Source organism: Anabrus simplex, chromosome 9 (genome assembly GCF_040414725.1).
Source record: "Anabrus simplex isolate iqAnaSimp1 chromosome 9, ASM4041472v1, whole genome shotgun sequence".
NCBI lineage: Eukaryota > Metazoa > Arthropoda > Insecta > Orthoptera > Tettigoniidae > Anabrus > Anabrus simplex.
The window spans coordinates 36,829,613-36,853,888 of record NC_090273.1 but is presented as its reverse complement, the minus strand read 5'-3'; the positions used below and the strand labels follow the sequence as shown (position 1 = coordinate 36,853,888).

The 24,276-nt window shown below is 39.8% G+C and overlaps 1 protein-coding gene across 1 annotated transcript in view; it reads left to right on the top strand.

The window, feature by feature from the left end:
- Nucleotides 1-24,276, top strand: part of LOC136880988 (uncharacterized) — a 317,532-nt gene that overhangs the window by 241,214 nt on the left and 52,042 nt on the right. Inside the window, exon 2 of the mRNA XM_067153560.2 lies at nt 21,938-22,143. Coding sequence (XP_067009661.1) covers nt 21,938-22,143 — 206 coding nt within the window. The remainder of the gene's footprint in view (nt 1-21,937; nt 22,144-24,276) is intronic.

Here is a 24,276-nt window from a genome sequence, read left to right as displayed (position 1 = left end):
ATTAAAACAAGGTGACTTTGAGGTGTAAAACGTGTTAAACATATGGCTAACTTTCTTCTTCTACACTTCTTATAGCACTGTTCTTTAAGACTCGGGTATTGTACGGACAAGCCATTGTATCGGAATGTCCAGCTGTATACCACCTGATGACACAATAGAAAACTTCCGCTCGCTTACACACTTCATTCTGGCTGTATTTTATAAGGTCTGTTACTAAAAACGGATGTAGAGTATTACTCCTCCTGCGAGGACAATCCCACAAAGGCAGGGATGGAACCAAGACATAGTACGTCCACCTGTCATAGCACTTCCTCCGCGCAGGTGTCCCCAGCGGGTGTGTTCCGACAGACTACTGTGCCGCGAAACTTCGAGCCTTACAGATGACTGGTTTGATGCAGATCTCTATGCCACCCTATTCTGCGTTAACCTTTTCATTTCTATGTAACAACTACATCCTGCATCTACTGTAATCTTAGAAGTGAAGTTTCCGCGGTATGCAGAATTATTTAGTTCTTCTTCCGGGTTGAACCGTGTTGTTGTTTCCGTATATTCCGTACAGTTTGCCGACGTTTCGAATACATTGCAGTATTCTTTAAGGCGACTGAAATACCCCTACTCGATCCGAGGTAATCAGTCTCCCAGGCAGCAATCAGACTACGAGAATAGTTACTGTCCTTGGCCTTAAATATTCTTTTCTCTCTCTAGCTGACGTACGCCGCTAGCGGTCTCTTGAAAATTTTGGAACATTATACGCCACATCAAGGTGGTGCGAAGTGTCAGTGCTATCACGTGTTTATGTTGTGGCCTGCACATCTCAAGCAGTCGCCTTGACCAGGAATACTGCAATGTATTCGAAACTCGGCAAACTTTATAAAATATACAGAAGATAACAACACGGCTCAACCCGGAAAAAAGAACTAAATTAAACTAATCTCTTTGTTATATTCATGCCTTGGTTTACCTCTGCCGTTTTTACCAAATACTCTCCCCCCCCCCCCCCCAAAAAAAACTAACTGAATAAGACGTCGATGTCTTAAAAGGTGCCCTATCTGACTTTTGGTCAGATTTCGCTAAATAGTTCTCCTTTCCCCCCATTCGATTCAGTACTTCTTCATTTGTGATTCTATCTATCCATCTCACCCTCAGTATTCTTCCCTTTCGTCAGTCTGATCTCTCGGCAGATACCCGTTCGATATGGTTGCACCTATGGTTCGGCTATCTGCTTCATTGGGATGCGCAAGCCTCCCCACCGCAGCAAAGTAGCATTGTTCACAGGAGAGGGCCTTACAGATATCGCTCGTAAAAACAATTAAATTAATTTCACTTTTTTTTAATGAATGAAAAACGTAAACATTATGTCTTTGTGTCTGAGGAAACCGCTATGTGATAAAGTTGTGGGAAGAATACTGACCCGCAGCACATATGACTTCCAGAACGAGAATTCTTTAAAATCACTAGCTCAATATTGAACTGTAGAAGGCATAACTTTACTGGCGGAATTTCTAAGCTGAAATATTTCACACACCGGTTTCCATAAACCCAACAACTATACTTATTTTAAGGGAAATTCGTTGGCCTACGCCTTATAATAAATATTTGAGTTACTAATGAGAAACTTAAGCTTGTCGTAACTTATACAAAATCTCAATTCATGGTGAAATTGAAGATGACACGCAAGCATGTCCTGTTCAAGGGACAAAAATCTTAAGTTTCTTGTCCCTCTTACTTCCCTCTATAGGATGCTTGGGAGATACTGTAAGTCAAATAACCTTACGGAATGTAGGAATGAATGTCCACAGTTCATAAAATACGTGTTCTTTTAAATTTAGCGAATTGTTTGCCCCAGTTAGGAGCTTGAAGGAGAGTACGATGTTTGTGAGGTAGGTAGTAGCTTCGTTTGCCCCTCTGCTTATACCACCCGCCGTACAATTCTTCAGGCAGTATAACTGCATAGCTTGCAATTCTAAGTACAACACTGCTCTGCAGCTGTACTTATTACTTCATTGAGACTCCAGGACCGGGTTTCCAAAGCTTTAAGTCTCATATGTCTACTGCCCCCATTGTCCACAGCCATAAAAGGCAACATTCCAGAACATAAACCATCATCAGTCTCTTCCTTAGTTCGAAATTGAGGTTATGAAATGTAAACATGTTCTTTGAGTTGAAAGCGTTTTTGGCTTTCATTATGCGACATATTAACTCTCGTCTACCTCGACCGTTATTCTACTCCCCAAATAAGCAAATTGGATCACTTCTTTTGAAACATGATTAGCTAGACTGGCTCTCAAGGGACCATTTCTGTCCTCCTGCTCATTACAGATCATCACCTTTGTTTTCATTTTTTGATCTTCATACCATACTGGACGGTGAGGAGTTTCTCCATCCCCATCACTATTTTCTCCAAATCGTATTCCCACCCAAGATATAAAGAACTGTTCTCCGGATGCCAGTACTGTTGTTTTTTTTTTTTTTTTTGATGACCAGACTGAAATGAGTGGTATCCGTGTTACAAAACGTCAGAGTCGAAAGAAATAATGATCATTCTTATTAGTAAAAACGTGTTACATGCCCATTACAGAAGCACTTTCAGTAGAATTACGACTTCTTGAACGTAATTTAGTTCAATAAAACCCCGTGAAATGCTTTTCAAAAGATATACTTATCGTACTATATATCGGCGAACTAAAGTAGACAACGATCGACAGCAACTCGGGTGTGATAGTCATATCTATCTCGGTCTATGCAAGCGGAAATTCTAAATAAAATAAATAAAATAATAATTCTGTATGGCCTGCAGAGAGGCCTGGTGTAGGTCCTTCGAACTGACGCCTCTAGAGGGCCTGCGCATCCGTGAGGATGGGACCCTTCCTGTTATGAATTCTAATGTTCAAGACAACACATATATGCAGTCCCTGAGCCAGAGATTCAAGCAATGAATGTCAAAATCCCTTAACTGAACGGGAATCGAATCGAGACCCCTTGGACAAAAGGCCAGTACGCTAACCACTTAGCGATCAAGTCGATATGAAATTTCTGTGGTTCGTACTCCACGTAAAATTAGAAGTCATGTGGTTATGAACACGGTATGATCAGTCATGTAAACAAAAAAGCTCGTACATATTCTCCGCTGCATGAACAAGCATAGAACAATGGATACGTTTTTGGACTTAGAAGACGAAAGAGTGAGAGAGTACATATTCTTTGCTTGTTCCCCTCTTAGTAGCATATTGGGACCTGCAGGTAATGCATCCTTTGACTCCATCCAAAGTGTCAATAAAGGGATTCTGGTAAATCGAAGAAAAATATTTTTCACAAAGAATGGTAAAGCTCATGAATTGCGAGAAAATTAAAGGCATTTTAGACCTCGTGAATATAATACTAATCTAATAATAAGTATTAGCCAGCCCTGTGGTATAAAGGTAGCGTGCCTATCTCTTATTCCAATGCTCTGGGTTCGTTTCCCGACCAGTTTAAGGATTATAATTCAGGATTGAGTAGTAGAACGGGGTTCACTTGATACCCGATATTGTCTCAAGCTCTTAGTTACAGGAAGAAAGCGCACAGTGAGAAGATGGCGCTACTGACCAAGTGTACATAGACGAACACTCGTTCCCATGGTTACAGTGGTGTCGCGATATTGACAGACCTCGAGCACAAAATCATCAGTGTGAAATCTTGACTTTGTACACAGTTGTTTACCTCCTCGATTGACACTTCAAATTTTTGCCTGATAGTTCATTTTTATATCGTATTAGATACACAAAAGTCGAGAATGGGTTCAGTTCAATGTCTGTCTGTCTGTCTGTCTGTCTGTCTGTCTGTCTGTCTGTCTGTCTGTCTGTCTGTCTGTCTGTCTGTCTGTCTGTCTGTCTGTCTGTCTGTCTGTCTGTCTGTCTGTCTGTCTGTCTGTCTGTCTGTCTGTCTGTCTGTCTGTCTGTCTGTCTGTCTGTCTGTCTGTCTGTCTGTCTGTCTGTCTGTCTGTCTGTCTGTCTGTCTGTCTGTCTGTCTGTCTGTCTGTCTGTCTGTCTGTCTGTCTGTCTGTCACGGGAAAACGGTTTGTCATAATTTTTTCAAACCCAGTATATACGTCAGGGAAATGCGGAGAATGCAGTACGCTATGTAGCATTAATTGATTAGTACAGAGTGGCGTAGCAATATTAACGGGAATGAAATAGGAAATGTCAAATGTCTCCATTAATAATTAATAATATATGTGTGTGATTAAACGGTACATTACGAAAGTTTTTCAAAACATAATATTCAGTCTTTTATGTTATGTACTTTACAAGGTTTTTGTTTGCTTTTTTCCTTTTGGTTGTGGGGTCTATCTTGAATTAGCGCCATCAGTTTCTCAAGCCCATTGTAATCATGGCAACCATTGCACGTCGATATATACTAGACCAGTAGAGTCAACTTTTCACTGTTGTGGTGGTGGTGATTATTGTTTTCAGAGGAAGTACAACTAGGCAGCCATTCTCCATGTAACACTAATCAGAGAGAAAAATTGGAAGGAATCCAACACTTCCAAAAATGAAGGTATCGGCCAAAGCAAGACAAGGGGGATGGAGGGCGTGAAAATGAAGATTCCCTAGGCCTCGAGTGCTCTAATACCGTCGGGGTCGGAAAAGAACAAGAATTGACCAAGGGAGGTCGGATAGGATAGATTAATGTGAGGGGCTAGCACAAGTAAGTGCAACGCTAGGATTCAGCTAAGATCCCCGTGGTCCCTTACCCACGCTCCAAAGTTGAGAGCTTCTGGGGCCTCTTTTAACCGCCTCTTACCACAGGCAGGTGCTTTCTTCCTGTAACTAGGAGCTTGAGAAAATCTCGTATCAATTGAACACCATTCTATTCCTCAGTCCAGAATTAAAATCCTTGAACTGACTGGAAAACGAACCCAGGGCCTTGGAATAAGAGACAGGCACGGTACCTCTACACAAGAGGACTGGCTAATAATTATTATAAGATTAGTATTATATTTACGAGCTCTAGAATGTCGTTCATTTTCTCACAACTCATAATGCTTACTAATCTTTCGTCCAGCCCTTGTCCCGTTTCTCTTCAGGATCGGGTATAAAGTGAAATTAATATTCGTGGTGATATTTACAACAAGATACCCTTCCTGACGCCAGCCGTATCAGGAGAGTTAATGCGATGAAATGTATGACGTGATATATGACAGTGAGGAGGGAGAGGGTCCAAACCCGGTACCAGCACATAGCGTACTCCTGTCAAATAGTACCAAGGGGTCTGCTTAAGGCTTAACGTCCCAATTCGGCCAACAAATCACCAACACCGTTATAAGTCCTCACTCCACATGAATACTACAACTAACTGTGGTTCCACGCAGCATGACTACCGTATATAGTTTTTTCATCGAAAAGATACCTCTTCAAGCACAGAGCGCTTAAAACATATCCCTAACCGTGTCACTCAAACCTCGTATACTGCAGATTAAGTGAATTAGAGACATCTCCCTCTAAATCGCCCATTAGCCGTGAGGACAGAAATAGGGCATTTCATATTTGCCATTTTACATTCCTCACAAGGACTCAAAATTCTATTACCGCCTACTAACTGGGTTACGTTCATCACGTCCGCTCTGGCGTGTTTTGTTGCTCACTTTTTTCATTACATAGGATTTGATCGTTAAAGCACTCACTTCCATTCCTGCAGCAATCAGAGATGTGGTTCAAATTGCTTCTAGCACTAGAGGATTACAATAGCCCGAAATATCCCCCTAATGTTACACAAAAATTAAGTTTTAAAACATTTGGATACGATTTATTTCAGACACAGTACATTGCATGGTCTCCTGAATCCAAATTTAAATATTACTTTATTTCCTGTACCTGCACTTTTGCAGAATAGGATGTCACAAAAACTGTGCTTGGGTATACGGTATGATAACATCAAGCTACATATATCATATTCTCAAATGTACATAATTTAAAGCCACATACATAATATTTTTGGGATAAGCCAACAATTTTCCTAATGAATTTAACACTGGGGGATCACAACCAAAGTGGTCCAAGTCCGTTTGGAATAGCTTAGAGAAACTGAGTCCTAAAATTTCTAGCTCATAATTAATTCTTGGAAATGTAAATTATTTTTATAAACTGCTCAATAGCTAGGGTATTTTTGACTTAAATTTTGGCATACATATGAAATGACAAGTTATGAACCCTAGTGAACATTTTCATTTTGTAAAACAAAAAATGGAGTTGGTTCAGTCTGGTTGTAATAAATAAATTATAACGTTATTTGCTTTTACGTTCCACTACCTACATTTACAGTTTTCAGAGACGCCGAGGTGCCAGAATTAAGTCCCGCAGGAATTCTTTTACGGGCCAGTATATCAACCGACACGAGGCTGACGTATTTGAGGACATTAAATACCACCGGACTGAACCAGAATCGAACCTGCCAAGTTGGAGTCAGAAGGCTAGCGCCTCAACCGTCTGAGCCACTCTGGTTGTGGATTTAAAATAAATGGATGAAACAAAAAATTCAATTTAAGCAGTGTATTGAAGTGTTCAATTTACTTTGTAATAGACATTACAGTCCGACCACTATTTGTGCTTGTTACACAATTTAATACTAAAGTAGAATTTTTTTGACATTGTCTACATAACCATATCATCACTACTCAACTCAGTCAGTGTACACAAATTCATCATTGTGAACTTTTTCATTGTTTACATTATCACTTGACCTTTTAGTAATCTCATCCGGAAGATTCTTGAAGAAGTGATGATGAATTCGATGTATAGATGGCAAGAGGTTCATCATGTCCTTCATAGCTTCAGATATCCTTCGTTGAATTCCATATAGGGGTCCGTCGAATGACAGGTGACAATGATAATGATCATACCGCACTCTTGTTTGGCACAAGAATTCCCTCTGAGGAATACATATCTTCATTCAGAGTCTCCTTGAATAATGTTTTGAAACGGGAATTTTTCACCATTCTTAACCACATTATTTGTAGGCAACTGAAGGCTTGACGATCAGCAGTCTTTTTTCTATTGGCGATGCTTACTCAAAAGCATTCCTGGATTAAGAATTCCTCTCTCTTCATCTCGATCACTTTAACATGAGGATTCTTATGCTTTGATGATTTGGTAGTTTTCACCCAGTTTTCTTGGGCATAGATGTGTGTCAAATGATGAATTAGAGAGATAATCTTCACCGTTAGACATGTTATTGGCCAAGTAAAACACATACACTCACAAACAAACAATGATCACCTGTATATTAATGGACTTGGTTCACTATGGCAGTGACAAATGCTTAGTAACTTTCACCTTGCATAGGAAGTTCCGCCCTCTGTGAAGTAGCAAATGAGTTATGGACTTAGTTTTCTATGGCAGTGAATAAATCTAAGTCTTGTTAGTCCCATATTTCATTGATCCCCAAACGCACCACTGATGGACTTGGATCCACTTTGGTTGTGAAATAGCAACACAACAAAGTTCAAATTCATAATTACTACATCTTATATTTAATGTAGAATTTGACAGACACATAGAAATACTTATCTATACGTAGAGTCAGGATTTTCAGGCAATAATAATAATAATAATAATAATAATAATAATAATAATAATAATTGTTACGGAGTTATCCGTGGTAGTTAGAGGTGAAAGAAGGTGCTGGGTGGAATAGGTCTCAACAACGAAATTAAAATTAATTATTTTAATTATTTTCTTTTCGAGATCAAGAAATAACAAGTATAACAGGAACTCAGTTGTATATCAACAAATTAAGAATGTACAATTACAATTTGTTAATGGTTTCGGGCTTCGAGCCCCCACACACACAATCCTTGAGCAACGAGCCCAACTTTACTTATGTATAAGGTTCAACAAAGGGGCAGAAAACCCCAATCATACCAAGGAGAACTAGCTCCCAATTACCCAGAAAAGCCTCCTCGAGGCACACAGAACCCAAATTTAAGAAGGAGCAACCCGCTCTCAAAGTTCAAGCCCATCAACGGCCACACCAAACTCCACCTTCAAGCTGTCCTCCGGACATAAAAACAGGGGTAAAAATACCCAACCTACTAAGGCCTATTCGTTAAAGAAACAGGACAATGACATGGCCCCAAAATACCAACTTGAGTGGAGGCGTACACAGCACTCCTAATACACTTTATTAAAACCTAATTTGGCCCTAGGCCGCTTATGCAAGGGCTAATCCCATACTACGGAGGTGACACGAAATAAAACTTTACTACATTACGAAGAGATGGGAAACTGTTATAAAAATGTAGTCACCTCAAAACAATATGAGTGGGAGCTCGAGAGGGTTAGGCACTCTCTATCCCAATTTGTAGTTAAAGAGACAGAACTTTATACTCAGTGCCTTTTACATTTTAAAGGAAGGTTACGTGGTAAAAGTTTCGAACCTGCCCCGAGGGTTAAACTGCTGAGCTAGCAAACAAAGAAGTTATTAACAGGCCATTACCTGATGGATGAACTGCCGCCTGAAGAAAGGGGCGCTTCCCGCCCCCTGCTATATAATCACACTAGGAAAGATGTTACTGAAGTGGCACCGAGACCAGAAAAACAGCAGTTTATATATCCTCGTGGAAGATTCGAGACGTTTCATGAATGATTACAACCCGCCCACAAAATTTTATTGGTTACCGAACACAGTTACAGAGCAGGTTGGGGAAGAAAGCCCCGATTGGTCGAAAATGAATTTAAGAAATTCGGGATTGGCTAATTTCAAAACTGGCGGAACGAACGGATTAACATTGCCAACTCAAACAATGACAGAAAGAAATTTAACAAAGAACAAACTTATGACTACAAAATTTCTTCAAAAAAAGTTCCTTCACTTCGCACTAGGGTGCACAATTCTAGTTCTTAAGTGGTGCCATCTAGAAGAGAATGTTCACACTTCTTGCTACAGAGAAAACAAAAATGAATCGAAACTGACATAGTTCAGAACACTTCAAAATTTACAGTAGGGACATCTTCTGAGAAATCTTAGAATTAATGTGGTTGTTAAAGTTCAGGCTTCCTCCAGTAGAGGAGTTTCAACTGGCGCAATGTTTGAATTAGCGGCGTGGAGGTGTACCGCCCGGTACAATAATAATAATAATAATAATAATAATAATAATAATAATAATAATAATAATAATAATAATAATAATAATAATAATAATAATAATAATAATAATAATAATGGCGTGTGGCCTCCGGAGAGGCCTGGTGCAGGTCTTCTGATTTGACACCCGAAGGCGACCTGCGCGTCGTGATGAGCATGAAATGATTATGAAGACGGCATGTACACCCAGTCCCCGTGCCAGGAAAATTAACCAGTTATAGTTAAAATTCCCTACCCTGCCGGAAATCGAACCCGGAACCCATGTGACCAAAGGAAAGCACGCTAACCATTTAGCCATGGAGCCGGACTTTCGAGCAGTAATAGGTTAGAATGCAAACTTACTGAAGCGATTATCAAATATAGTCGAATCTACACAACGATCAAGCTATGAGCTTTGCATAGATTTTACGAGTACCGCCTATGAGAGCCCCTAGAATTTATGTTACTTTCACTACGTTACGGAAGAGCGGGATACACTACAATTCCTAATAAACAAATTGGTTTGCATTCTAACCTATTATTGTATAAAAATCCGGGGTAGTATCGTATGTTTACATCTACATAGCAGGAAACACCTGCATACATGATATATTTGAAAATTGAAAGGCCACCTTCAAACAAAATTCTCTCTTGTTTTATTGATAGTTATAGTATCAGCCTTGATTGACACCATCCCCTTGGGCGACATGGTGTGGTGGCTCGATCGTCCGGGAGAAGACATGCGATACGCCTAAGTCTCCTCTCATAATAACCTTGATCGATACAAGTGGCCATTGGCATGTAAAACAGTGAATCGTGCAGTAAAGTGGAATAAATGCCAAAAAGACTTTGCTGGCAGGTTATTGAGAATGATTATGCTACTAACTTGGCTATCTCGGTGGCTTTATGCACAAATGTGTTGTTTTTCATTCTACACAGCCAGTTTCAACCGGGTCAGGAATGGAATGCTTGAAGCCCCCATCTAGAGGCGAGGATAGGAATTGTGCCGGCTGCCGAAGACTGTTGCACTCCTCTGGGGCAATGATTAATGACTGAAAATGAAATCAAATTATATTGGAGAGTGTTGCTGGAATGAAAGATGGCGGGGAAAACCGGAGTACCCGGAGAAAAAACTGTCCCGCCTCCTCTTTTACCAGCACAAATCTCACAAGGAGTGACTGGGATTTGAGTCCGGTGCGCTGCCCTCTGAGCCACGGAGGCTTTCTAATCCCTGCTGATGCTGTCCATTAATTCAAAAAATTAATTAAGTGAAAATGATATTTATAAAAAAAGTACAGTGCCGCAAAGTCAAATTTATTATAATCATTAGCATTCCATTAAATTGCTCACACATTCTTATAACAGGTACATTTTTATGTAAAGAAGACGACGAAGCAATTCTGCGTGAGTAAGTTACCATCTTAAATGCTTTGAAGAAACTGTGTATTATCAATCAATCCGTTGAAAGATTTTTACAAGAATATCTATTGCGTTATGTCTCTACGATTTGTTAATGGCATGTAATCAAAATCAGTTAATGGACTTTTATAACAAATTATCTCTACAAAGGATGAATGCTTGCTTTATTTACCGAGCTTGATATCTGAAGTCGCTTAAGTGCGGCCAGTATCCAGTATTCTGAAGGTAGTGGGTTCGAACCGCACTGTCGGCAGCCCTGAAGATGGTTTTCCATGGTTTCCCATTTTCACACCAGTCAAATGCTGGGGATGTACCTTAATTAAGGCCACCGTCGCTCCCTTCGCACTCCTAGAGCCCTTTCCTGCCCCATAATTGCCATAAGACCTATCTGTATCGGTGCGACCTAAAACAAATTGCAAAAAATGTATGTTTATATTGCGAATACCATAAAAATGTATTTTGTATTATTTATATTTGAATAACTGAATTTAATGCTTATAAGAAGGAAAAGCATCAGCGACTTCATAATGAAAAGGACGGAAAACGCATTCCTTTACTTAAGACAATCCTTGTCAGACCTACATCGTTGTTCGCACAGGAATTCTAAGGTAGTAACAAATGAGCATCATTTTTAAGTTATTGTTACATGAGGTTAAGTAGTTGTGGCACACAACAGTTTATCGTAAAAAATAAACCTAACTAGTGTCATTATCCTTAACATGGCGGAACAAAGTTTTTATCTTTTCTCTGCATAATAATTACATGTTGACATGAAACTGGGAGTCGGGCACGCCATAGCTCCTTGTAAACTTTTACTGAACACACTTACCAACTCCAAGAAAGTCCGTATCTCATAATAAACATTCTGATTTCTTATAAATCTCAAACGAATATGTCCCTCATATTTAGTATATACTCTGTCTGAAACTCATCGATTGTCGGCCTGGTTTTCTCAGCAGGTACAAGAGCTAGTCTGTATGGTGGTGATTATTGACATCTATAGGCATACAGCGTGTGAAAATATGTACGACCAAACTTTGAGGACACATTCCGCACACTTAGAAGAAGAAAATATTTTATATGGACATGGGTTCGGAAACGGTTTATTCCCAAGTTAGAACCCATTTTTACAACTGCATAGTACATTAATCATGGGAAACACACAGGAGCAGAAAATACCAGTGCTAATGGAGGGTATTTTCAACATTTCATGTAAATAAGAAAGGGGAAGGAGAAGGAAAAGTAATCGTTAGTATCATGGGACAAAACCTTGAGATTGTTGAAAGCTTCAATTAATTGGGAATTGGAATAATGCAAGATGCAAGGTTCGATAAGGAGATCAGCAGAAGTGTACAAGTGGGGAAATACATTCTTATAGAATGTTAGGAACCTGGTGTGGAACAGAGAAGTTGCTATGAAATGTAAAGAGATGTACTATACCCCTATGTTAATGTTCGAATCAGAAACTTGGACATTGACAGTAAGGGATGAGAGTCAAATTCAAGCCAGTGAGATGAAGTTCCTGAGGAGTTTTGTAAGACAGGAAGAGACAGAGTAAGAAATGTTGAGGTCAGAAAAGGAATTGGGGTAGGAAAACTGAGTGATAACATGGAGAGGAGTAAATTGAGATGCTTTGGACATGTTATCTGGATGTAGGAGCGAAGGACACCAAAAGAAGTGCTGTATACTAAAAGAGAGGGCAAGAGGGAGGCCCAGAGCGAGAAGGATGGATACTGTCAAAAAAAATATACGGAAAAGAAAACTGGAAATGAATACAGTTACTCGAGAAGAGTAGTGGAAGGAGAGGCAACAGTGGAGAAGTACCATCAACACCCCGAACTGGCAGGAGCTGGACAAGAGGAAATGAAAATAATGAAGAAAGTGTCATGCGGTATACTGGTATGTTCTGTTCCTGTGTGTTTCTCATGATTAACGTTCTACGTAGAGTTGTAGAAGAAGAGTTATAATATGGAAATAAAGCGTTCCCGGACCCATGTCCATATAACATGTTTTCTTCTTCTAAGTGTGCGGAATGTGTCCTGAAAGTTTGGCCGTGCCTTCCCTGTTCCCTCCTGTACATACACAGTGCTCATGCGACTGCCAGCCATTTGGAAGGCCCCTTCAATATTTCTTGGAAGGGATGAGTGAGTTAAACCGGGGACCTCCAAGACAGCTTGAGGGCACGTGACGACCTCTCCTTGCACTGTGTTTTTCGTCTGATGTCTCCGTGGGTTTTCTGGAAGACGAAACTAGAACGTCCCTATTATGGACACACCGCGAAGATACTATAACATCACCAGGTATACAAAAGTAGGCTCGCCACGAACAAGAGTAGAGTTAGTCGATAGTTCAAGTGGTCGCCTGTGTTAATGATCTCCGTGGGTTGGGGATGGGGGAGTATTCTGAAATGACACTAATTAGATTTTCCGCGCAGGAGCAAATGTATTTCGCATGGTTCTATCTTGACTGGTTCTGGGATTTCAGTTACATGTGTTTTTGTTCCTTTCTCGCCAGACGTGCCACGCCCCTTTAACTGTTTCCCTGTCACACTTGCACCCTTTTATCGTAACTCTGGTGCTGAGGCGGGGAGAAAGTTCTCAGTGATCAGCTTGACTAGGGAGTCTTAGTGTTCTATTTACTTATTTCTTACGCTTTCGGAGTTCCACATTATTGTTTGTACACTATTGTATTTTTTGCTACCATTTCATAATTTGGGCCGGTTGGTGATTTACTCTCTTTAGCATACCCTCCTAGTATGAGACACAATTAACTTTGCTCAAACTTTAACTTGGTACCTTTCAAAATTCACCATGGGCTTTGAAATTAGTTTTCTACTGCGCAAGTGTTTGGCTGTACAACATGTGTTTTATAGATATATGTTTCCTTTACCCTGACTGGGCTTTTTATGACGCCTCAGTAACTCTGCCTGAGGATCTTCTTCATATGTCTGAAAAACCTGTGCAAGCTGACTTCGCCATTACTTTAGCTCCTTCTGAGAGTGGATTTACAAGAGTGTACTTCTTTTCATATCATCTTATACTCAGTCATTTTCTTCCTGCATTAGCTGCTTTGGGGAAATAACTAGGATTGTGTGTGACAACATAGAGGCATTTTGTATATCCTGCCATATATCTACCCACTCAACAGGACTGCTAAAATGCACGACATGCCTCCCTGAATTTCAGTAGTGCAACTCCTATCCTTTTGGGACCATTGGTTCCATTTCATAACATACAGTAGAAAACCTTCTTCTTATTATTTTCTTCATTGGGCCTCTAAACATTAGTTCCTAGTTAGCGTCGACCTCTAAGATCTTTTGCTACCATGTTTTCCTTCATTCCCACCTAGATATACCTGCTCCCTTCACAAAGCTGCAGGTTGTTCTTATTGGGTCATATTGGATTTTTTCTCTTTCTTCACCTGGTAGTCCTAGAGTGGAGAGTGTATTTCTACCCAGCGCCACACGTTAGAAAAGTATGTGTTCAGCTGATTCCTCTGCTTCGTTGCATTTTCTACATATATTGTCTCTTATTAATCCAATTTCTATGTAGGTGTTTTTTCAGATGGCAGTGTCCTGTCAACAGTCCTACTACCCATCTTATATTTTCTCTGCTGAGTTTCAGCAGTTCTTTAGTATGCTTCTTGTTTGGGCCCGTTATCGCTTCCTTTGTAAGCCTGCATCCTGGAGCATTTTTCCAGTTCTCCGTTCGTTTCTTTTGTACCCGTTTTCCTATGTAGTGTCGGGCTTGTCCATAGGAAATCCCGCATACAGGTTCGGGCCTACAGAATATGTTTCTGCTCCTTTCCTGGCCAGTTTATCTGCCTTTTCATTTTCTTCTATACCTGCATGCCCTGGTACCCATATTATTTTGACGATGTACTTTGAGAGCTTCAACAGAAGTGAATGGCAATACCAGACAATTCTGGATATTATCCGGACTGCTTCCAGTGCCTTAATGGCCGCTTGACGGTCCGTAAAAATGAAAATGTTCTTATTCCTATAGTTCATTTTCAGATTTCCTTCAAGACATGTTGTGATAGCTATCACTTCAGCTTGAAAGACTGTAGTATGTCTGCCAGGCTCATCTGGATTGATCTCTCAGGTTTTCCCCGTTGATCCCTCCTCCTGTGCCATCCACAGTCTTTGAGCCATCAGTCCACCACACTATATCTTCTTTTTCAGTATTCCATTTGTTGATATCCCAGCCTTCTTTTTTTTATTATCTAGGTCTCAAACGGTTTTTCAAAGTTGTACTTTGGTATCATATCATCAGAAGGCATGTGTAGAACTTCCTCTGTTATTACTCTGTTAATTTTACAGTGTCCTACATTGGGTTTCTGTGCATTAGTAGAAACTCTACACTATATGCATTTATGCAACACACCAAAAATTGTTACACACAGAGAAGTATTTCCTTGTTACGCCGTTGAATGGAGACGTTCAGCCTTGAAAAGACCCCTTAGTGTAGTTCGACAGGAGTAGGATGTGTGCCGACAATGGACTTCACCCTCTTCCTACATTATTGTCGTCATGCCGCATCCAGGCGCACAGGCCACCCACTGATGTCAAATGTAAATACCTACACCTTGCGAGCCGAACATGTCCTCGAACAATCCCGGCATTGAAATCCATGAAAATGAAAAACCCACAGCCTGTTTCCAGTCATTCAACAGGGTCAGGAATGGAATGAATGAAGCCCCCATCTAGCGGCGAACTGATATCCATAATATAAATAAATAGAAAATAAAAAAGTAAATACAAATTTAAAATTTAAAATATTGAAATACAAAAAAGAATAAATAAAAACCAAATTCGAATTATTTTCTGCTTTAACTGAGAATAGGGACGTGACTAATGAGTAGCTTAGTCAAAAACTTTTCATCAATTGGACCGCGGATCAAATATGTATGTGAGATGTATTAAATAGCCGGCCACGTGGTGTAGGGGTAACGAGCCTGCCTCTTACCCAGAGGCCACGGGTTCGATTCCCAGCCAGGTCAGGGATTTTTACCTGGACCTGAGGACTGGTTCGAGGTCTACTCAGTCTACGTGATTAGAATTGAGAAGCGATCTGACGGTGAGACAGCGGCCCCGGTCTTGAAAGCCAAGAATAACGGCCGAGAGGAATCGTCGTGCTGATCACACGACACCTCCTAATCTGCAGGCCTTTGGGCTAAGCTGCGATCGCTTGGTAGGCCAAGGCCCTTCAAGAGCTGTAGTGCCATGGGGGGGATGTATTGAATAAGAGGTTATGTACCAGGGATTCGTATTAAACGTAAGATTGTCGATCCAATCGCTAATGTTTATAAGATTGACTGGCTCATAAAACTACTTGCTTTGAACAAACATTCTTTATTATTTTCCTCTTTTTATTTATTTATTTATTTATTTATTTATTTATTTATTTATTTACTTAATATATATATATACCTGTAACAGAGTTGTACTCCAATTACAACAAGCATTATATAGCTGATATTACAATAATACAATTCGGAAAAATAACACAAAAATAAGGAATAAATTAGATTTAAAGAAATTGGCATACACAGATCAGGATGAGATTTTACTTTAGATTTACAATTATTTACTCTTACCTTTATAAGTTACACGGTATGTATGCGCAGGCACGGAGGTTTTCTTTCCTTTAAGATGCTTTACGTCGCACCGACACAGATAGGTCTTATGGCGAGGATGGGATAGGAAAGGGCTAGGAGTTGAAAGGAAGTAGCCACGACCTCAATTAAGGTACAGCCCCAGCATCTGCCTGGTGTGAAAATGGGAAACCACGGAAAACTATCTTCAGGGCTGCCGACAGTGGGGTTCGAACCCACTATCTCCCGGATGCAAGCTCACAGCTGCGCAGCCCTAGCACGGAGGTTTAAACACAGATAAGGTGCATAATTAATTACATAAATTAAATCAGGTACCAATGTTAAAATACTGCTGAAATTCATTGTAATGGCTCTGAATATGTTTGCATAGTTAATTATACTTTCTTTTTAAACTGTGTTGCTTTTGTAAAGAACTTTTTTATTTATATTTGCTGAGATGATTTAGTGGGCAAATTTTGAACTCGGATTATTATTATTCGTTATGTGTTTCTCTTAGAACAATACTAATGTCAACATTAGGGGAACTTCACCATGTAGGACTTATGTATGTTCAATAGTATAACCATCACGCCGACAGTATTGGGGTGAGCGAAATGGAAGCCCCATCGGAGGCCTGACGTTGTAAAGACAAAGAGGTGTCCCACCCCGGGACATACATCAGTATTAAGGGTTCATGGACGTGCCGATCTGTCTTCATCGCGGCCTACAGATGGAGACACATCGTCACGACATGAGACTCGCGCATGCGTAGAATACTCGAGAGTACAAGACACGAGAGCAAAATAAATGTGCGGAGAAGAGTGAGAGATACATCTTGTGTATTTTGAAGTGACACCTTGTCGAGTGATAATGGTGTGTTCTACTGCAACTCTTCCCTTGCCTTAAATAATGCATGCATATTAGGGTTCAAAGAATACATCCCAAAATGTTCACTCGAGCAGTCGTGGTCATGTGTGACTTCGTACCTCCGGTAGTTTTTTCTATGTTCGGCTCTTTGCCTAAATAGTCAGCGTATTAGCCTTTGGCTTATAGGGCCGCGAGTTCAATTTCCTGCCAGGTCGGGGATTTTAAGGGAGGTGTAATCCGAAATGCAAGCTTTTCTTTAAAAACGTATTACAACCAGAGTTATTGAATTAAAGGTAGAACTTTTGTGTGCGTATAGATAAATTTCTTTAATAACTGAAAAACTATAATGAGAAACCTTGATGTAAGACATGTACATAAATCCTTTAAAAAATTGCCACTTATGCCCTTTTCTGAATAAAACCCATAACAGGAATTCTAATGATGCAATTCCTTTGAAATTCTTATTGTACGAAGCTATCACTACAATATGAATACTGAACTAAAATAAATAACGTAAATAATACATACATTATAATAAAATCGATTTTGGGAACATGTTTTATGTAATCTACATAGTGTAATTTACTTTGTGTATACATTTTGCAGTCGTAGAAGGGACATATTGGATTTTTACTGACAAATGTTGAACTTATCACTGCAAAAATAAGACATCTTAATCACATACCACCTTATAAAAAATTGAAATAAGTAATCATAACAATTATAGTTCCATATGCTCCACAGTGTGTAATGAACAATCGTACGTTTAAGATTTATAGCTTTTGAGAAAAGGCTTCATATTCTGAAAAAAAAATGTATGTTAGAGGAAAATGCCTTTTAAAATTTGATTACCATATTCATATATGAAAAATGCTTACCCCTTTCTTAAAAACTATACATCCGAGAGCTGTGATTTTTTCAGTTGTTCATTACACATTATGGAACATATGGAACTACAATAGTAATTGTACCGGGAGGTACACCCCAACGCCGCGCATTTAAATCTTGCGCCTAAAAGAACTCCTCTACAGGAGAAAGAGTGAACTTGAAACTAGACCTACTTAAACCTTTACTCAGAAAATATCACTACAGTAATTTGACGTAATTTGGGTATTGTGAAGTTTCCAGTACTGTGTGAATTTCTACTTGTTTTGTTTGCCCTTCATCAAGAAGTTTGGACTTTCTTCAACAGATGTTACTACAAAAACTATGATCATGCACCCTGGTGCGAAGTGGATGAACTTTGATTTAAAGAAGTTTTGTATTCATAAGTTTTTTAAAACTAATTAATGTTCCTTATTTTTAGGTTGGTAATATTTATCTTTTCTTTCCGCCAGTTTTGAATTTAGCCAATCTCGATTTTCTGTAATTAATTTTCCGCCTATCACAGGCTTCTTCCTCGATTTTGAGTGTAACTTTTAAATTAACCAATAAAGAGATAGGGCGTGGCTGGTTTATTCATGAAAGGTCTCGAACTTTCCCTGAGGGTTTATAAACTGCGGATTTTCACGTCTCTTGGCCAATTGATCGTCATCTAACTTAGTGTGTGTGTCAAGCAGGAGGCGGGAGGCGCCTCTTTCATCAGGCAGCAGTACAGCGACTAGGTAATGGCCAATTAACATCTTTATTTCTTGCTAGCTTTGCAGTTTAACCCGAGGGAGAGGTGTAAGTTACTTTTCTGAAAATGTAACTTCTGCCGGCTTATGTAATAACTTCATAAAATCTTCCACTGTAAATCGGGGATAGAGGGTGATGTACCCTCTCGAGCTCCCTTTCATATTGGTTTGAGGTGACTACGTTTTGTAACTGGTTTTCTTCCCTTCCGTAATGTGTTAAATATTTTCTTATACGAGTCACCTCCATAGTTTGGGAATAGCCCCTGTTTCATCGGCCTAGTGCCCTTTAGGTTTTAAGAATTCATATCTAGGAGTGCAAGCATTCGCCTCCTTTCATTTTGTGTTCGGGCCATTTATCTAACTGATATTTCTTTTTACACGAAGGCCCTGTAGGTTGGGTACGAGATACCCCTGTTTCAATTTGTAAGATGGGCCATGGAAGGCCAAAAGATGTAAGATATTTTTGGTGTTGCCTTGAGTAGGCTTGAAAACCGAGAGCCTGTTAGCTCTTTTTCAAAGTAAGATGTCTGAATGCCTTTTGAAGGCTGGATATTATATGTTGGGAGCAAGCGCTCCATGTATTGAGGGATTTCTGCCCTTGTGTAAATTCGTGTCTTCTCTAAATTTGAGCTAGGAGCTCAGGAACTGTAAAGTGACGGCTTGGAGCACAAGATCTGTTTATACCACCAATGTTGTCTTTCCTAGATTTGTTTATTGCTTCTGGTACCTGTTAAATTGTTATTTGTTGATTTTTTGAAATTCTAAAGAAATATCACCTTTGTTACAGTTTTAAATCAATTCGTGGCATTGTAGTTAGACCCATTCACCCCAGCACCTTCTTTCACCTCTGCTGGTCCACGGGTAACCCCGTAACAGTAATGATTACTCATTTCAATTTGTATTTGTACGGTATTATGTGATGAAAAATATCTTATTTTTGCAATGATAATTTCAACATGTTTAAGTAAAAACCTTCTATAACTACAAAATTGATATGCAAAGTAAATCACACTATCTAAATTACAGAAAACATGTCTCCAAAAATAGATTTTTGACACCAGAGTCATTACATTCCCCCTTAACTCCGAATGGTCAGTTCATCTGATATGGGAACTGGGTGTTTGCCTTTGTCTTAAATCATTTTTCTTCCTCTGCATACAATAAATTACCAACTACAGCAAGAACTACGTTCCTTCACATAAGGTTGACGTCGGGAAGAGCATCTGGCGTTAAAACCGCGGCTAAAACTGAAATGAGGCTGAGAGTCTCCAGCGACTCCAGAAATAAGTGTGATAAGCTGATTATTATTATTATTATTGTTACCGTATTTTGGTGGATCAGCAGAGGTGAAAGAAGGTGCGGGCTGGAATGTGTCTAACTACAGGGCCGAAAGATGAATTAAAATTTCAATAAAGGTTATATTTTCAAAACTTAACAATTTTCACATTAAAATTTCAGATTTTAACAAATAACAACAAGTCAAATCAGGTACAAGACCAATAAAGCCGAAATTTAGAGAGAGACTTTAACAATCTGGACCACAAGCACTAATTTTTACAATTCCTGAGCTCCCAGCTCACAACCACATATTACCAAAGGGCAGAAATCCCCATATAACATGGAGCCCTTGCTCCCACCTTTAAATCTCAAGCCTCTCTGAGGCACATTTACCACAAGTAAGAGAGCTAACCCGCTCTCAATTTTCTGAGCCTATCAAAGGCAACAACCAACATTACTATCAACTGCCCTCAAGGCACACCTACAAAGAAACATGGGCATGTTGTACCCAATCTACTGGGCCTTCGTGGAAAAGAACAGAGTAATTAAATGGCCCAAAATACTAAGATGAATGGAGGCGTGTACTTGCACTCCTACATGAACACGTGTTAAAACCTAAGGGGCACTAAGCTGATTAAACAGGGGCTAATCCCACACTAGGGAGGTGACTCGTATAAGAAAATTTTAATACATTAAGAGTAGAAAATCGGTTATGAAAACGTAGTCACCTCCAATCAAAAATGAAGGGGAACTCGAGAGGGTAAAGCACTCTCTATCCCCGATTTACTGTTAAAGTAATAAGAAACTTTTACCTAAGCCGGCACTAAGTTACATTTTGAGAAAGGTAGGTTACATTGAAAAGTTTTCGGACCTTCCGCGAGGGCTAATCTGCTGAGCTAGTAAGAAATAAAGCTGTTAAAAGGCCATTGCCTTGTAGAAGAGCTGCTGGCGGATGAAAGAGGCGCTTCCCGCCTCCTGCTATACCTCCATACACTAAGCTAGATGTTGTACGAGTGGCGGAGAGCCAGGAAAATCAGCAGTTTTTATACTCTCGGGGAAGATTCGAGACCTTTCATGAATGATTAAGACACACCCACAGTCGTTTATTGGGTAGCTTACAGTTACACATCCACATTGGAGAAGAAAGACGCCATTGGCTAAAATTTAATGACAGAAATTTACGATTGGCTAATTTCAAAATTGGCGGAAAGAAAGATTAATATTGCCAACCCACAAATGAAAGAACAACATTTAGTAAAGAACAAACTTATGAATACAAAATATCTTCAAGAAAAGTTCCTTCACTTCGCACCAGGGTGCATGATCTTAGTTTTTGGTAGAGACATCTGTGAGAGAATGTCCACACTTCTTGATAATTAGTAAACAAAAATAATTCGAAATTAACTCAGTGACATCTTCTGATAAATGGTTGAATTAATTCAGTTTTAAAGTTCAGAGTTTCAGCTGTAGAGGAGTACTTAAAGGCGGAAAATTCAAATGTGCGACGTATAGGTGTACCAACTGGTACAATTATTATTATTATTATTATTATTATTATTATTATTATTATTATTATTATTATTATTATTATTATTATTATTATTATTATTATTATTAGCCTTTTCTCCATTTCTTGAGATCGGCTCTTCGTGTGGATTTGCCCCAACAGGGCTGTAGAGATCTAATTCTCTATAGGCCTACTTATATAGACACATAATAGTGGATCATTTACGTGTTGAGTGCAGTCGCTTAATTTCTGTCTTTCTACCCGAAAGTAGAACTCGAATCACGGTCGATCATGGGTTAGAATCTTCACCTGAGGAAAGGCATCTTTCTACTAAAACTAAGATCAGCTCTTCCTATGCTGAAAGAAAGAAATGAAGCCCTGAAATCGTGGAGAAAACAAGCGATGATACCAATGTGCCCGAAGTAAGGATTTGGAATGGAGTTCCACGAAAGTCCAACGTGTGTAAATAAATATGTCTTAAATATCAATTTACTAATATTATTATGTCACTAGTAATTATTGTGAAATTCTTAAAAATATATATTGTTTCTTTCAGGTGGACGTGCTCTTAGACTGCTCGAAGTTCGTATCCCGATGCACACAGTTCGAGACCAGAGCGCGAGGCTAGAATGTCACTTTGACCTGGAGGGAGAGGCGCTATACTCCATCAAGTGGTACAAGGATGGAAACGAGTTCTACCGCTACGTGCCTCGGGACATGCCCCCAGCGCAGATCTTCTCCTTGCCGGGAGTCTCAGTCGATGTGAGTATGTCAAGTCTGAAACACCGTAGGACATTCCCAAAGCACATATCTTATTTCCGGGAGCCACAGTCGATGTGACTATGTCAAGTCTTAAACACAGCTCACCGTAGGACATTTCCAAAGCACATATCTTATTTCCGGGAGCCATAGTCGATGTATGACAAGTCTGAAATACAGCTCTCATTGGAACATACCCATGTTACATGTCTTCTCTTTGCCGGGAGTATCAGTCAATGTGAGTATGTCAAGTCTGAAATACAGCTCACCTTCGAACATGCCCATAGCACACGTCTTCTCTTTGCCGGGAGTATCAGTCAATGTGAGTATATCAGGTCTGAAACACAGCTCACGTCAGGATATGTCTACAGCAAGATATACTGACTTATGCTCCAATTCGGAGTTCGGGAAGTTACAAACTTTGCTGGACCTACCGGTTATTCTGGAAATTCTGTCGTATGTTCAGAACCATAGTGGGCCAAGTCAATCCGACAATACTTTAATAAATGAAGCCTAGAAGTCGATAATAGATCATTAATTCTCCTGAAATGGTAAATGTAAATATACAGTGAAAAGTATCAATTGTATTACTGTTTTTTTTGTTTTTTTTTTTTTTGCTGTTGGCTTTACGTCGCACCGACATAGATAGGTCTTATGGCGACGATGGGACAGGAATGGGCTAGGACTGGCTGGGAAGGAAGCGGCTGTGGCCGTAATTAATGTACAGCCTGACCATTTGTCTGCTGTGAAAATGGGAAACCGCGGAATACCATCCTCAGGACTGCAAACAGTAGGGTTCGAACCCACTATCTCCCGAATGCCGGATACTGGCCGCACTTAAGCGACTGCAGCTATCGAGCTCGGTGTATTACTGTCTTATATTTGACTGATTGTTCTTAACGTAATAATTAAAACAGTCCCGTTTAGCATGGTTAAATTTGCCTAAGCAAATGGTGAATGGGGAGCATATTTTTCACTAGAATATTACTCATTTTTGTTAATTAGCTTGTTTATACAATTTGCTTCGTGTCGCACCGACTCAGATAGGTCTTATGGCGGCGATGTGACAGAAAAGAGCTAGGACTGGGAAGGAAGCGACTATGGCCGTAATTAAGGTACAGCCTGAGAATTTGTCTTCTGTGAAAATGGGAAACCGCGGAATACCATCCTCAGGACTGCAAACAGTGAGGTTCAAATCCACTATCTCCCGAATGCAAGCTGATAGCTTCGCGACCCAAACCGTTCAGCCACTAGTTAGACAGTCTGTTTTAACAAACCACGTAGTTCAGTATGGCTGCGAAGGAATCAGTAAATCTTTTCTCACTTGCCACTGACAGAGATTCCAACTATGGGATAGCAAATGAATGAATGCCCCGGTTCACTATGGCAGTGAATTGTACAGAGTTTCCTGTAATTCTTAGGTCAGCTGTAACAAAAATGTAAAAAATAAGTGGGCTTGGTTCACTATCGCTTTGGACACCTTCCATATTAATTTCCGATAAATTAAATGCTGATTTGTTTGGAAATGTTCCTCAGGTCCAACAAAAGGAACATTGAAATTCTAAAGAGTGGTATTGAGAATTGAGATCAGTTATATCCTGTTTAACAGCTATTAACTTTTCTTACGTTGCACTGATTCTGAAATACAGCAATGCACAACTCTCTGGAGACAGATGGGGGTTGTATGGGTAGTGAAGGTGCTCGAGAAGTACTGCGCAGAGCGGTAGTAGTGCTTATTAGTGCTATGGAACATTATTTCAAAAGTTTCAAGACTTCCTTAGCAATGGTGACGAATGGTTTAGGAGAATATTTGCTGATGCTAGCATAATCACAGAAATAATGTTATTGGTTTTACTTCCCATTCATTACTTTTTCTGTTTTTTACAATTGTGCATTACATTGCACCGACACAGATAGGTATTATGGCGAGGATGGGATAGGTAAGGGCAGGGAGTGTGAAGGAAGCAGCCGTTGCCTTAATTAAGGTACAACCCCAGCATTTGCCTAGTGTGAAAATGAAAAACAATGGAAAACCATCTTCAGGGCTGCCGATAATAGGATTCGAACCCACTAATTCCCAGATGCAAGTTCAAAGCTGCGCGCCCCTAACCACACGGCCAACTCGCCCGGATGATT